Genomic DNA, 17,170 nt, shown 5'->3' with positions numbered 1-17,170 from the left:
CAAGATCAAAATAAAAAGATTTGTAAGGTACTGCATTTATTAAGGATCAAGTTGCATTGGTTAGTTGGTCATTAAGAAGAGGGTCTAGAGCCACATTATCACAACCAAATGAGTCTGGATTGATGGGAAACATAATTGTAAGGAGAGTTGTTGATACCTCTCATGTACAGGAAACACATTGGGATGTGGATTCATCCCAATTTCTTTTAGCCACTACTAAGAAGGAAGATGATGCAGGAGCATCTTGCATGGGAAAATTAAATTATTCGAAGAAAAAAAAGATAGAGAAAAAAAAATGGAGGAGAGAGAAAGTGACAAAAATGGAAGGAAAATAATAAAAAAATAAAATACGAAAAAAGGAGAAAAAAGGAATTTCTATTTTCAAGATGCATAGGTGGCATAAATAGAAAAATAATAAAAATAGTTGTTATTCCATTAATCGAGGTGTGTAGGTGGCGATTTAGAAGTTTGTGGAAAGTTCCTTAAATCATGCATTTAATATTTGTTGGGTGCTTAGTTGTATTTGGGTGGGAATTTAATATTTATTTAAAAGTAGTTGTATTTACCTTTTATCCCACATTGGTTGTGTTTGTAATGTCTTGGGTTAGAAGTGCCTATTTAAGCAAGGCTTATTATCATTTGTAATCAAGTTGGAGAAATAGAAGCTCTTTGTATGTAATCTCTTGTAAGGAAGTTCGAGAAATAGAAGCTTTTCAAGTGTAAGCTCTTGTAGTGAAGCTCTTCAAATGTAATATCTTCTAATGGATTTCAAGTATTAATGGATGCTTTATGAAGCGTTTTTGTCATCTCTTTATATCTCCATATTGTTGCATTTTTTGTTGTAAGTTGGTACGAGTGGTGTGGCTCGTCATCAGAAGAACATAGCATGTTTGAATTATAGAGCAAATATGAAACAATTCTAGAGGCCTACAATAAAGAGGTTAAAAAGAGGATTGAGCTTGAAAACAAGCTAATGGGGAGGTCCATAAGGCCAACAATAACATACCCTCACCCCCCAAGTGAACCCTTCAAATCTGCCCCCCTCATAGAAATACCAGATACACCCCAAAGGCCAGAATACTACACAACAGAAGATTTTGAAGAAGAAAAAAGAAATTTGTTGGCATTACATGTGGAGTTGGAGGAAAAATATGAAGATAAATTAAGAAAGGCTCTCTCATATGTTTGGGGGAAAAATTGAATGGCCACTAGTCTATGACCAGTTGGCTAGGGTGATAAATATTTGGGAGGAATTGAAAGCAAGTGATGAGGTCTTAAAGCCTATTGTGAATAAGTGGGTAAGGAGGAGAAAATAAATTACATTTTTATGTTATTCTATCATAAAAACCTCCTATGATCAAATTCAGAAAATTTTTGATATTGGGGTAAGTGCAAGAAGTTGGGTTTCACTTTTGGGCAAAAAGTGGAAGTGTTTTTCCTATTTTTGAAATTTCTTGTCAATTGATGTCAAAATTTGAGGCATTTAGATATTGAATATAAAAAAACTTCAAAAATAATTTTTTTTGTGTTCAAAATCTAGTTTTTGAATATGTAATTTATTTATATACCCATATGATAGATTTTTTTTTTGGTATGGATCTTTAAAAACCACTTTTTCAAAATGCCTAATTTAGGACCATACCACACTCGTGTATGGACACGATAATTTGATAGAAATAAATGATTTTTCATTAATTCTTTTAAAGGGAAATACCTAATATACCTAAAATTGATGACAATATTTTTCCTTAATTTTTTATTTAATAATTTTATTATTATTAATTATTAATTGGGTATAAAGATAAATTTTAAAACCTTTCATGTACAGACACCATAATTTGATGAAAATCCCATTTTTTTCAAAAATTCTTTTTTTTAACCTCTAAATAATTGTATATAGATTGATGACATATAAATTAATTTAAGAAAATTTATAAAATAAAAAAGTTATTAAAATTTTAGTGAACTGTACTATTTTACATTTAGGTACCACCTTTCATTAAAAAATAATGAAAAAATAGTAAATAAAATCATAGCACTATAAAATTTATATTTTTGAAATTATGATAGTGAGAGCTCTAATGGGTTTTTGTTTCATAAAAAAATTTGATTGGAAAGGCCCTCTAAAAATTCTACGCTTTGCTATAATTTTTACATTCAAAATTAGGAGAACAAAATCTAACAAACCGAACCAAAATCTAATGTAGGAGAAAAAAATCTGGCCCAATGTTGTAAGAAATGGGTACCTATTATTTACATTCAAAAAATGGGTACCCATTTTGAAAAAGTCAAATATGCATACAAAATCCCCCCCAAAAAACAAAATTTTAAATTTTTATAAACAGGTACCCAATTTTTAAAAGTTAAAAAATGGGTACACATTTCTAAAAAATATAATTTTTTTATATTTTAAAAAATGGGTACCTATTTTTTGAAAATTAAAAATGGGTACCCAATTTTTTAAAAAATGGGTGCTTGTTTTTTAAATTTCAGATCAGGCGCCCGAGCCTGAAATGGGTACCCATTTTTTAAAAATTGGTACCTATTTCTAAAAGAGTACAATGTCAATCTGCGGACTTCCACTGAATTGAGAACCAACTGCTTGCCTCTACCCATTGTTTTTGATTTTGACAATAAAAGATTTCATTTGCAAAGAATAATAGTTGGCTACTTGAATAAGTACAAGAGCCAAAAGTTTAGTTTGTTTCCTTGTGCCCTAGATAGAAGAAATAATTTGAAGAACAAACATGAATGAGCCAAGGAGCTGGATGATTTATTTTGTTTAAGGATGAATAAGATTATCAATGAAAAAGGGCATGCATGGTGGGCTACCACAACTGAAGAAATAGTGAAAGCCTAAATATTCTTTGATTCTTTAAAACAATAATTTGTTGATATTGATAGGGAGCCAGAATATGTTATAAAAAAGAAACGAGATACTCTATAGTTTGATTGTCCAGATGATACAATGTTTGACACATGGATGGAAGATATTTCTTCTGGTGAGAAATTTGAGGAAGTTGGAATAGATGATGATGAGGTATAGGATGACGAGGTGCAAATTATGGACACATTAGCACCATATATGAAAACTGAAGAAGGTGAAGGTCACCAATTAGCTCTAGTTGTAGGTACAAAAGCCTAGGATGTGGACGTGACAGAGAAACAATCAAGGATTAAAGTAATGTTGTTCATCCAAGGTGAAAATAGTGAAAATCCAAGGGTAAAAGTTGATTTAGAAACACCGCAAGACTCGTCATTAGCCAGCCTAGTGGCAACATATTCAAAAGATTCAGAATAGTGGCGGCGAATCAAAATAGCTAGTATTTTGTTATGATGTAACATAAATGGGCCACCCAAAGTATATATTGATGTGTTAACTTTCTGTTACATTAAGTTTTGTTTTTCTAGACACTTTTCAAGTTTTCCAAGCCTGAAGCTTGTTGCATCTCACATATTTAAGTGAGATTCTAGGTCTGGAACAAGTGTCTAAATTCTGATGTATTTTTTGTGATTGTTAAGAAATAGTATAGTCAATCCAGGCATGTGTAGTTGTGTTTGAGTTTATTCCTAGTTATGTACTTTTTTGATATCAAATAGAAATGATAATGTCAGCATGAATCCATGGGTTCTTCATTGAGTCTCTATTGTTTCTTGTATTAATTAGCAAAAGGATAATACAAAAGGGTATTTACACTAGATCCATGTCACTATTTTCTATCTCCATTTCATGAGTTAATTAATTTTGAGATAATTTAATTAGGGCTTACTTTGTTGAATGTAGTCTAGATGGGTTATATATTGGTTTATTATTGCTTTTAATTCAAGGGATTATGTAAATGCTTCAGTAGATCAGTAGAACATGAGTTTATGAAAAGGATATTTCATAAGAATGGAAATAGGTGATTATAGTTGGTAAATTCAATTACAAGTTAATTGAACAAGATCTCCTACTAATAGTTGACTCTTTTGCCCTATGGATAAAGCACTAGTCATATAAATGAAAGGTGTTAGAGAGTAAATTATGCTGCTACATATCCAAGGTTTTCAATTCTAATATCATTCTTATTCCATTTTACTTAGATTTATAATGTTAGTCAGTACTCATTTAAATTTTCCTCATGTATATTAGATAGCTGCTATTCCCTAAAGTAATTGTAAAGTTAAGGAGAATCAGGACCAAATCTACTCAAGAGGGATATACATGAACCAAAGAATATCGACAAATGTATGAATTGCATATGTGATAGGGATAGAGGATGAAAATTAGAATAAAACTAAATTAAGTCCCATACAGTAGTATCTTAGTGAATTATTCCCTAGGTATACCCACCTTGATTTTGAAAAGCCTAAAGAGTAGGAAATCATTCATGGTTTTGTTGAACTTGGGTCCAAATGGTTTACTTATGTAATTGTTAATGGGACTTAGCTGATCCTTAGGTTATGTGAGTGTTATCTTTTGGTATTGAATATTTTGTTGATTTAGTAGTTTTAAACACCAATAGAAGACTCAAATGAATTTGATGTAGTAGTTGCGAATCTAATGGAAAAGAACAAAATCCAAGTCAAGGAAATTAGAAATCTCAAGTTAGAACAAGAATCACAAGGCACATTGATATGTGAAGTAGTTAAACAAAAGAGTTTTGGCCAATAGAACTAACCAAGATATCCAACATGCAATTGGATACTCTAAGTCAAATGATGAAGCCAACTATGAACTGAATGTCAAGGATATTGAGATAACTACATTAAAGTTGCAAAATAAACAATTGCAGAGTGACCTAAAGAAAGAAAAGGAAATTTTTGAAAGTTTCAACAAATCAAATGAAGCTATCAAATACTTTAAGAAATTACTGAGATCCTCTAGATCTAAGAGTGATACATCTAGACTGGGATATACATGCACTAAAGAAGGAGAATCATCCAAAAATGCTAAAGAAAGGAACAACAAAGGTAAGAACTCCAAAACTACTTGTTATAATTGTACTAAGAAAGGACATACTACTAATGTGTGTAGGAGCAAAACTAAAAATCAAAATGTTAAGCCTAAGAGCATGGTTCATTGCCATAAGTGCAACAAGCAAGGTCATTAGGCACATGAATGCAGAACTAGGACCATGAACACATCTCAAGGAAACAATCTGGTGTTAGTCCCACTTTTTCTGGTAAGAGGCAAAGAATTTTATTGCCAAGCTTTTGAATTTCCAGAGCATATAGATCCACGGTTTATCTGAAACAAACGGACACCATAATTTTAATGAAAATGATGAGAAAAGAAGTTGAGCAAGAACAGAGCAACTATACCAAGGAATTATTTTGAAAAAAAGTATGAAGAAGTAGATATGTTCTAATCCCTACAGCAATAAGAGAACTAGAACAGGGGAATAGAGAAAAAGAGTCTTTTACATGAGATCAATCAATAAAATTGTATGAACATTAATTAACAAAGATTTAGGTACCTAAAATCCGCTGGCTTTGTTGGCCAGAAATCCATTTTTCTATTTTCTAGAGGCGGAGTAGTCAAGGACATCATATCTGCCCGATCTAGTACTTGGTCATCAGAAATTACAAAGGCCTGGCCATAGCCTTCAATCTCTTGCATTTTGTACTTGAGCTTTTCTTCCAGAGGCAATTGAATGAATTCCCTTACAATGCCCTTCATTCTTTCCGTCAGAGACAAAGGGATTCCATGATTCACAGCCTGCGATGGAGACATACATAACACGTTAAGTGAACAAAGCAAGTTTGGAGAATCTGAACATATTACAATTTTTAATCTACAACTTAATTTATAATCAATTTTTATGCACCCACCTGAAAAAATCCCCATTCTTGGCAAGCCATACCAAGTTTTTCTATTTCCGTTTGCCTGCAAAGCTCTGAATCCCCTGTAAAAATGTCCATATCAATTGTGGGAATGTCCATTTGATGAAGAGGAAAGTCAATTGGACGCTCTTTTTCTGATCTGATGTATCTTTCAGGAAGGCTTTGAAGACTCTGAGATGCCAATTCCTGAACAACAGGAATTGAAAATCTTCTTGAAGTTCCATCAGAGGGATTAAAGACCGCAGCTGAATTAAACATAATACTTCTTTCAATCTAAACAAACCAGCTACTTGCTTCTGCACTCTCAGAAATCCTATCAAGTGCTGAAGTGGGATGAGCTCTAAATGCAATCATCCAGCTGTAAAGATAAAATTAAGAACGTGGCTGCTGAATATTTTATTTCATTGAATCATCCACATGCTTCAACTGTCTGTATTTTATTTTTTTAATAGTCATATCAAAAATATTCCATATAACTCGTTACTGATAATAATTCTCATATTCCTTTGCTCATCCCAGAAAAAACGTATACAATAACTCTCATCTTTCTGATCTAGATAGGGAAACTCTGCAAGTCAATTTGTTTGGCTCACAGATACATTATTATTATTCTACGCGGCTTTATGACTCAACATGACTATTGTTTGTTGGCAGCATTTTACTTTCAAGTAATATAATATTTTTTTGCTTCTATCTTTTATTGATAAAAAGTTCTTTCTATACATATTTTCATGTACATTACACCCTCTATTATAGATGACTTCTGTTTTTCATTCCTTATGATAATTTTAAAAATAAAATAATTTCCCTAGTAATATAAAATTTCATTTAGAAGTTAAATTTAGCATTATTAATCATTTCATATGTAGGATTCATTTAGAATGTGGTAAGAGGCCGAAGCCAAGATTAATTATTATTTGTTTTGATGAATTATTATTATTTATTAAACTTGAGTAGATTTGAACCCAAGACCTCTTCGATAAGAGACTAACAATTTACTATTGTGTTGTAGACTATTGTCTAATGAAGAATTTAGTTATTTAGGTACATCAAAGTGGATTTTATGAATGTGATAGTATTTTTTAATATTTATTTTTGAAGTAGTTGATAGCAGTTAAAAGGACGGGGGGCTAGCAGTCGAAGGTTACCTCCCAGTTATCTAATCTATACCAACTTTAAACATCAAAAACCATAATATGTTCAGAGCTCAATTGTCATTAGCTACAGTCCTTAAACTACTATGCATAAGAAACTGAATAATAAACCAACAACATTTAATGACATCACTTCTATTGGTCCAATTAATCGACATGGTCCAAAAAAACCCATGGGGTGTAAATTTCAGAGACATCATAAAAAATAAAAATAAAACACAATAGATCCTAGGCTAGATGCCCTCTTCCTTCTCCTAGTTACCATTCTTTTGCTCCTTAGGAGCTTCCCTCGCTGCATCCTCCTCCTCTTCTTTCATTCGTCTATCTAGGATGGTTTTTAGCTAGTCCTCCGCCAGAAACCCATAGATGGAATGAGTTGTCTCAGTTGTCTTTCCCAGGTCCTTTTCCTCTTTGTTAGCCTGTATGAAGTAGAGGGTTGTGGCTGTAGAGTGCATAACCTTGGTGGAGAACTCAACCAGGGTTTCAAATTTTTGGCAGATAGTAGTATGATTATCCACTAGGTCCCTCATGACTGTCTCAAGCCTCACCATTCGCATCTTAGTGTGGCTATGTTTACCTTTCTTCTCAATACCCTTGGGGTTTTCCTTCCTAGGAGAGGTGATGTCTTCCCCCCCACTATGAGTCAAGGTAGCTTCCAGGGTATCAAAGACATGGGATGGGCTGATAGAGCTAGGGGTAGGTTTAATGTCTTGGTGGAGTCTTTTCTTTTTAGTAGGTTTATCCTCACTATCAGAGGAGTTAGAGCTGGAGTCATACTTCAAGGGGGTCTTAAATTTCTCTAGTTGGAGTGACTAGCTAGTTCTCCTAACACATTGCTTGCCCTTCCTGGTGTCCGATTCTAACTCAATAATGCTAACTTTAACCTTAGGGCTAGTTTTGACCTTGGTGACATGGGCTTTCTTGGACCTCTTAAGACTAGAGCTAGGGTTGGGGTCTAGGGAGGTCTGAGGGGTGATAGAGGCTAGGGGATTAATTAGGAGAGGGGGATTCTAAGCCAGGTGTTGGATGAAAATTTTATTCATTAGGCCCTGCTGGATAAGGTAGAAGAGTTTACCCTCCTCATATTTCCTTCTAGGCTTAAAAATGCTATCCTCTAGCAAATGCAATAATAGAAATGCAAAGGAGATATGGTTGAGATTTTTGAAATGATTCAAGATAGGAAAATGATAATAATGTATTACCTGGTAGTAATATTCCAAGGTAATGTATCTAATGATCACATAATGGATGAAATACCATGGCTTAGGAAGGGCAACCCACACAAACCCACCACACAATCTCTTTGATTCCTCCTTGAATTTGAAGAATTTTTGCAAGCTCGCCTCCTCATTTACCTTAGCTTGTCTTCCACCATTTCTTTCCATCCAATAGAAAATCCCTAGTCCTCACAATGTTTTCTTCAGAAATTTCAAAGCTCATGCCATTAATAGTAACTTTTCTATCCTTCCAATTTTGAAAGATCTCCATCAAGACCATCACCGCTTCACTACTACTGATACACTCATCTACATCCACTAGTTCAATATAGTCGTTAGTTCCCATGTCTTCACCTGGGTCCACTACTAACTCTTTTGATGACATAGACTTGCACTAGGTTTTAGAGTTGGAAAATATAAAATGCAAAGCCGCAATGGAGAAAATGAAAAGGCATTGCATAGTCATAAAAAATCTACAATGTTTCCCAAAAAATAAGAATCTCCCAACATAGTATGTGTGGGCAGTCCCTTTCCATCTACAAATGACTGTCACCAACTTTACCAATTGCAAGAATTAACTAACTTGTCTTTATGGTCATTACAAGATCATTCTTTAAATCTCGCCGAATCCCCCCTTTGCATCATTTATGATAGTAATCAATATTCACAGTAGTTGGGACATAAATGTTAATCAACATCCAAACATGGCAAGAAAATCCTTTATGAAGTGCCACATTCCTGTGACCATGTGTAAGAAAGGAGACCTACCACCTAGTTTGATAGTTCATGTGTCATTATTGAAGGTATGGTCCCTTTTCATCACAACTTGAGTTGATGATGGCAATAAACTGATGTCATCCCATTTCGCTAACCATGTGACACTATGGCTAGCTTTGGCAAGATGATCTACCATGCTATTTCCTTCCCAATATATATGTGCCACGTCGATATTGTAATAATCTTCCATCATCCTTTGTATTTCATAGATTATGGTTTTAATCGACCAATTGCATTTTCCCTCTCACTTAGCGGCCTTCATGATTAGTGTTGGTAAACATATTGGTACAAACCATTGCACCAAAACCCCAAGGTGAAGGCTGCACACTAGGATCATAACATCCCACCATGCTCTATAGTCCATACTCTAGGTTGGATGTGCGCCCATACGGTGGGCCCTCCCTTGGTCGTATGAGCTTTGGACGACATTGGCATTGCCACCCACTCTAAGACTCAAACCTGGGTGGAGGCTCTGATACCACATGGTACAAACCATTACACCAAAACCTTGAGGTACTAGTGAAACCACCCACTAGGATCATAACACATATTATTCTTTTATTCTACTCTTGAATGCCCAATATTATTGAACAATATTTGATTACAATAGTTGGGAAATCATAGCTAAGTGATTGACTTCCCTCTGAATTCTTAGGTACAACTCCTTGGAATTTTGTGATTTGCAATGTCTTGTTTACTCCTAATCTAAATGGGGCTTGTTCTTGATCAGAGAACAAGAGAGGTAAACCAAGTTAGGCCTAGACAAGAACTAACTTAGGGGAAGATTTGGGTCTTAAAACTAATCAAGTTCGTGAACTCACACTCTTATGAACTTGCAAAAATTGATGAAATCCTAATGAATTCTATTTATGAATTAACTTCTTAACTGAAAGCTTCTAACTCTAATAAGGAAGAGACTAACTTGAAGAAAAACAAAAAACAAAACCTCTTTAAACTTTTGATAATACTATTATTATCTATAGCTTGCCACATTGAACAGGGGAATAAAGCTCTATTTATTCCTTAACTCAATTCAATGGAAAGAGATATCCTAAGATATCACAAAACAATGGAACAATAAATAATTGACACATAATACATTCAACTTGTCTCTACAATATGAAGTATCTCCTGCCAAAAATTAGCTCAGCTTCTATTAATCTTTCTATTAGATACATATAGGATTCTGAGATGACCATTACAAAATGAGACTCAAATCAATTCATCTCCTCAAAATTGACAAATGGCAAGAAGCCAATTGTCAATTACAATCATTACATTTAAATATGAAAGAGTGGTATAAGAATCACTTTGCCTTCTTTCCTTTTTCTGACTTTTCCCTGTAGGCTTTGGTAGAAACAATGATTGGGATCAACTCCTTATGTCTATGAACATGAGCATTAGTGTATCTTAAGAGCCACTTGGAATGCTCTCTAGCTAGATCTTTGATGGCATTCAACTGCTCTTGTATTTCCTACATAGCCACATGTATACACCCGCGAAGATTTGGAGCTTCGACACTCTGTTTCTAGCTAATCAGAAGATTTCTCTGTTCAGCCATCTAGATAATTAGAGAAATTCTTTTGCATGATGACAACTCCAACTATCCCTTTCCCTTTCCCACTAGCTTGGGAATCTATATGTATACCTCTTAGTAATTCATAGTCTCTATCTTGATCCTTTTTAACTTTAACTTCCATTTCCTTTAATCCTTCTTCTACCACTAGGATCATTTTAGATTTGAATTGCATACACTGTAGCCAATCAAATAAGGGCTCATCTTGCTTAGGTAGAATCTTTACCTCTACAACTTCCTTAGCCTTTATGTGGATGATCATTTTTAATAAGGAAATGCAATCCTCACTCTTGTCTTTCTCCACTACCAGGGTAGCTCGGTTAGCTAAGATATTATCTTTCTTCGTTTCGAGCCTTAGTACTACATTATCGATTTTTTCTATGATTGCAAGTCCCCTAGACTTGAGTTTTCTACTCCACTCCTTACCAATGCACCCAAAGTGCTTGTCTTCTTGTAAATGGGAGATGATAGCTTGAATCTCAGTGGTTGTAGGATGACTGGTGGTCGACATTTCCGAGATGCTTGCTAGCAGGGTGACTAGTTGCCTGATGAAGAAATTAAGTTCATGAATATCCACCTTCATTCTGACTTTAGCTAGCTTAAGGCTTTCAAGTTGTCCTTCTATCACATCATTTGTTGACTTCCATACACCCATCTTGGTGTCATGTCTAACTTCTCCAAGGTCCACAGAATGTAAGGGAAAGTTCTCTAAAGACATGTCTTCAATCCTCCCTTCCTTACTGGGCTTAGCAATCTCCATAGTCAAATGCCCTGAATCAAGATCTTGTCCAAGAATTGACAAGGTCTTCTGCTTCTTAACTTTACTCACTACCAATCTAGAACAGATAGGTAGAGATAAAGTTTCTTTTTTGGGGACTCTCTCTTCTTTCTTCTTCCTCTTTCTATCTAAGGTGTCTTCTGGCCATGATTCTATGCCAATCACCCTAGATGTAGTCTCCAACGTGTCTACACTAAACATTTTTCTTTTGATTGGAGTCAATGTCTTCGTAGCTGAAGAGAAATGGTTCTTTGGGGCTGAAGAAATAAGTTTTTTTTGTCTTCTTTATAGCTTCATCGAACTCAGTAGACTCGCTTTCACTACTTCCACCATCTCCAAGATCTACCACATGTACTTGGGGACTACTTAGTAGGAATAGTGTGGCATTTATAGATGGGATCAAACTACTATCCGGTGAGAGGGCCACTATAAACATGCTGTCCTTCAACTCCTCTTCCTTCTTCTTCTCAGCATCTATTTCAATTTTGATCACTAGTACTAAACCATCCGAACAAGTTTTATCAAGGGGGATATTCTTGTCAGGAGATTGGTCACCTTCATAGGCCGGTTGAGTAGGCCCTTGAGTGATAGGCAAGATTGTACTTGAGGCACCACTTTCGGAATAGGAAGTAGTAGCTACATTTAGAGATGCTTGGGTGGTCACACCTTTGCTCTTGCTTCACCATGTCATTGTCCACTCAACCCATTTTCTAGTTCTCTTATAGATTTTGGCCATCATAAAATCTAGGTCTTCCATAGCTTCTTCATAAGGTTCCAAACTTTTTGGACTATTCCTTAGCTTAGTCATGTAAGTGTTTCTATACATGTTCTGACCGTTGTTTGCAACTCCTTCTACATTAATCTTAATTTTATACATTTTTACCTAGTCAACTATCAGTTTGGCAAAGGCTCGATCATGACTCTTGAACTCGTCTTTGCAGTTAGCCCGATAGTCTTCAATGGTAGTGATGTAATTTATCATGCTCCGTATCTGCAAGACATCTCTAGCATACCCATTCCAGTCAAACATGGGCCTTATGACTTCGTACATGTCCAACTTTGATTTCTTCTCAAACACTTTCATTTAATGTTTTTGGCATTGGATCAGGTGTTGTAGCTAAAAGCTTTGACTTTCATGGGGAATTTGCATCCTTTCTTCTTCAAGCTCCCACTTAGTATATTTGTTAGAGTAATTATTTATTATTCTTTTTAATTAGACTGTGTTGATTTAATTGATTGTCTTTTTATTACTCTAGTTTCTTAAGCTTTCTCTTAGGAGCATATAATTAATATTTGATATTAATTATAATGTGCAAACCTAGTTTTCTTTCCCTCTAGGGTTTTGTTCACCTTTAAGGTTGAGTTTTTGTATTTTTTGTTTTCATAACTTGGAATACAATTTTTCTCTCACACCACATAGATAATGGGAGGGAGTATTTGAACCAAGCATTTAGGGATTTTTGCTCTACACATGGTATTCTCCATCAATTTTCAGTACCATACACCCCTCAACAGAATGGTGTGGCTGAGAGAAAGAATAGAACACTTTGGGAAATAGCTAATTGTATGATTCAATCTAGGTCCATGGATTCATATTTTTGGGCAAAGGTAGTCAATTGTGCCAACTATATTTAGAATTAGATGCCTCACAAGGCAATTCGACATATGACTCTTGAGGATTGTTGAGATTTTCCAAACTCTGCTTTTCCTCTTTCAGTTTCTCTTCAGTACTTTATTTTGGATGCAAGTAATCTTGGGCACAACAAAGTTGGCTTTCATCAACTTGTTCATGGTATCAGAGCAAGTTTGTGTCAAGTAAAACAAGCTGCCAACCAATTGCATGTACAATGTGGGATCCACTAAAGGAAAAGTTCAAGAGGTAGACAAAGTAACACCCGACTGAAAAGGTACAGGAGTAGGCTTGCAATCAAGCATGTCAAAGTGTTGAAGCATGTCAAGAATATACTTCTACTAGTAAACAAAGATTCCAGCAGGGGACTAAACAATCTAGAGACCAAGAAAATAGTGTAGCATGCCAAGATCAGTCATCTCAAACTCTTCCATCAATGCTCTCTAAACATCCTTAATCATAGAGGATGAGCTACCTATGAGAAGAAGATCATCAAAACATAGCACAAGGATCAAAACCTTAGCCTCAAGATGCTGAATGTAGAATTTAGGATTGGAATGGCAATATGTGAAGCCTATAAAAAGCATAAAGGAGTCCATCTTGTCATACCAAGCCCGAGGGGCCTATTTGAGATCATATAATGAGCGTTGAAGTCCACAAACCAAGGAGGAATATTGCACAAATCCCTGAGGCTACTCCATGTAAATCTCCTTAGTAAGATCATCATGTAAGAATGCACTCTTCACATCCATTTGAAAAATGGGCCATCCTTGTGAAGCTGTGAGGGATAAGACAAGGCGAATAGAGTTCATCTTAGCAATAGGGGAAAATGTCTTAGTGTAATCAATAACCTCAACAAGTGAAAAACCCTTCGCAACAAGATGTACCTTGTACTTATCAATAGAACCATTAGGAAAAAACTTAGTATGATACAACCATTTGCATCACACTACCTTTCTTCCCTTAGGAAGTGAACAAAGATCCCATGTATGATTCTTCATCAAAGAAGAATACTCCTCCTCTATTGCACTATCCCACTCAGAATGTCTTGTTGCTACTACAAATGTCTGAGGATCATCACAAATAGCATGACTGAGAAGCCTAGGACCTGCAGTATGAGAATGGGTGCGATAGGAAGTGGAAGGGTCACCAACTAGAGATCTTGTAGCCTCAATTGTAGCTCGAGCCCATTTAGGCATCTAGGGAGGATCCTGTGGCAGAGGTAAATGGGGATCACCAAGATCATCATCGTCATCATCTGAAAAAGAGACTGGAAAGGATGAGGGAGTGGTGGTAAGTGAAGTAGACTTTGGAGGTAAGGTATCTACTGCAGGAAGGTGCTCATCAAACTGGACATCCTGTCAAAATAGGACCTCTTTGCAATCAAGATCAAATAACTTGTAGGCCTTAACATCCTCATTGTAGCCAACAAAAATAAGGTGTCGGCTCTTTCACTTCATATGCATTTCATTCGTGATCTGATCCAAGATGGGGTTCTCTCTTTGGAGTATATTCCCTTAGATGCCCAGGTTGCCAACATCTTCACCAAGTCATTTCCATCACCTCACTATCTTCAACTATGGTCTATGCTTGGGATTATGGAAGTTTTCCTTGGGGGGTCTTGTTGAGGCCTTCCTTCCTTCATATTTTTTCAACATGTTTGTTCTATCTCTTTTTGGAGAGGGGATTTTCCCACTGGGTTTTCTCCTTTGTCTCTAGTTTACAAAGATTTCCTTGTATTGGGTACCTGACCAAGCCTTGTTGCTGAGACCCCTTTTCCTACTTTCATAGCTTTGCTAGGTTAGCTTCCTCCTGAGCTTCGCTTAAGGGGGGGTGTTAGAGTAATTATTTATTACACTTATTAATTAGATCATGTTGATTTAATTAATTAAGTCCTTTTGTTACTCTATTCACTTAAGCTTTCTCTTAGGTGCATATAATTAATATTTTATATTAATTATAATGTGCAAACCTAGTTTTCTTTCCCTCTAGGGTTTCATTCACCTTTAAGGTTGAACTTTTATACTTTTTGTTTTCATAACTTGGAATACAATTTTGCTCTCACACCGCTAAGATTTTCCAAGCTCTGCTTTTCCTTTTTTTTTTTGTCTTCAGTAGTTTATTTTGCATGTAGGTAATCTTGGGCATAGTGAAGTTGTCTTTCATCAACTTCTTCATTATTCACTTGGAAGGCTTGCCTTATGATCTCGATCAACATGATCATGTCGCTTGGATACCTTGGAAGCTTTAAGGGGAATCCATCAAATGTTGCAAGATGCAAATATGAAAAATGATGAGAATTGAATTAAGAAACATCCAAATTGACTAATGGTGGCCATGGCTTCTAGGCTGAATCTCCTTTCTGGGCATCCCTATAGCTCCCTACAAATCCTCATAGTAAATGCATCATTCACTTTGACATAATCTAAATAACTATTTTGTAACTATAGACATGGATAAAGTTCATAAGATTTAACATCATAAGGGAAAGTTTCTAATCTTGGGAAGCTAGGCCATAATTGCAATGAGGCCAACATGTAAATCAAGAAGGAAGACATGTAGAATTTATCATAGAACTTAGCTTCCTAGAGAGCAAATTGGACAAAATTTTGCTAACCTCTTGAGCCCAGTAAATGTATTGGGTATCCAAGCAAATTACTTTAACTAAAAAAAATTTTTCTTAATGAAATTCAAAGCCACTACCTCACCTTTCAACCTTTGCAAGAGGACCAAAATATCAATGATTTATGGCTTGAGGTTTGTCCCAAACAAGGATTTGAGAACTTTACTCTTATCACTCCACAGTTTCTGGAACCATGTCCTCATGATTTCTTTCCTCCAGATCATATTTTTAGATGAGAACTATGAGATGGCTCTACCAACATCTAAATCAAAGAACTCCTCCCACTTTCACCCTTGAAGGAAGTTCACCACTGTTTGCCTATCTATTGAGATTAGCACTATATCATTAGGTAGCACAAATTGTCTAGTTTCTGGATTACATTGATGAATAAATCAACTCAGGGGATTGGATTGCGACCAGGAAACCAACTGCCTCAACTAAACCACATCCTCAGAGCTTCTCAATGATAGGATGAATTTGTTCAGCCCTCAGCCTTTTCTGGAAGTCTACCATGTCAAAGAAACAAAGAGAAGTATCTGTGAAGTTCTGCAATGCAGACTTGATCCCTGTTAACCCATAAAAACCCATGAACTTGGTTTCCATGAGTTTGTGAATGAGATTTTGAATTGATAATGCAAATGGGGAAAAATATGAAATAGTCATAGGTTTTTCAAAAGTTATATGTATGGATAGAAAGACACATCAAAGAAAAGCGATAACTTATTCAATTTCTTATATATCTTTATACAAGAGCCTCAATTCATGTGTTGGTCTTTAGAATTCATGCCACATGAATGAATTTAAAGAGATACCCATTAGATAGTAAATGCAAGAGTTCAATGGACATCTAGAGGTGTTTTCACTACTCTGTTGAACTCAAGGGTAACTTTCTATATTTTTGTTACTTACTTTCTCATTTTCCTTCAAGTTTTAGAAAGTTACCATTAGGGTACCTTATCGAGGAAAATATGCCAGATGAGATCCTTGCTATGTTTCTTCATCTTTAATGATTCAATCTATTCCAATATCATCCTAAAATACTTTGCATCGTTTAGGGGCTTGGATTTAATTGTTAACTTGATTTCCTTGAGAAATCAGAAAATTGTCTTCATAGATGGAAAACCTGTCGAGGAGAAGACATTTTCCATTTTTTCACCAAGGCTTAAATATTTGAGTAATAATGAATCTAATTTTTTTTTGGAGATCTTAACTTGGATTCAAACATTAACTTATCTTAGAAACCTTCACTCTTTCCACATGTTTACTGCATATGTATCTTCAAGTGGTTATTATGAGAAATCACATTCATGGGTCCGAAGCCCATTGAGGAGAAGATGATTTTCAAATTTTTTCCAACACTTTCTTATTAAAGAGTGGTATGTCGTGAGTGAATATGGAGCATGATTGATCATTAAATGAGTAAATTCTATCTCTATTTGGACTAGGCACTAACTTACCCAACTAGCACATGGTAAAATGAACACCCACCCAACAAGAGGGAAAGACAAGGTAAAAGGGAAAATTTGATGGAGATCACCTAACCTTAGGGACATAGACCTAGACTCAAATATGACTGAGGATTGCAATAC

The 17,170-nt window shown here is 35.3% G+C and overlaps 1 protein-coding gene across 1 annotated transcript; it reads right to left on the bottom strand.

Annotated features, from left to right (window-relative positions):
- Positions 1 to 5,440: 5,440 nt before the first annotated feature.
- Positions 5,441 to 7,297, bottom strand: LOC149558227 (S-norcoclaurine synthase 1-like). The gene is made up of 3 exons (XM_089830689.1): positions 7,243 to 7,297; positions 5,815 to 6,071; positions 5,441 to 5,701 (listed from the first exon to the last, which is right to left on the bottom strand). The coding sequence occupies exons 1-3, from the start codon at positions 7,295 to 7,297 to the stop codon at positions 5,441 to 5,443; spliced, it is 573 nt and encodes a 190-aa protein (XP_089686815.1).
- Positions 7,298 to 17,170: the final 9,873 nt, after the last annotated feature.

The sequence above is a fragment of the Cupressus sempervirens genome, chromosome 5, assembly GCF_028749045.1.
Source record: "Cupressus sempervirens isolate cs-2001-9-10 chromosome 5, ASM2874904v1, whole genome shotgun sequence".
Classification (NCBI taxonomy): Eukaryota; Viridiplantae; Streptophyta; class Pinopsida; order Cupressales; family Cupressaceae; genus Cupressus; species Cupressus sempervirens.
This window is presented reverse-complemented; position numbering and strand designations above follow the sequence as displayed.

Bases quoted from the DNA above. Each gene is read 5' to 3' on its own strand.
- LOC149558227 (XM_089830689.1), bottom strand. From the start codon at position 7,297: ATGAAAGAAGAGGAGGAGGATGCAGCGAGGGAAGCTCCTAAGGAGCAA. The intron at 6,072-7,242 runs GTAACTAGGAGA...TGTTTAATTCAG, and splicing joins TCCTAAGGAGCAAAAGAATG to CTGCGGTCTTTAATCCCTCT. The intron at 5,702-5,814 runs GTGGGTGCATAA...TCTCCATCGCAG, and splicing joins AAGAATGGGGATTTTTTCAG to GCTGTGAATCATGGAATCCC.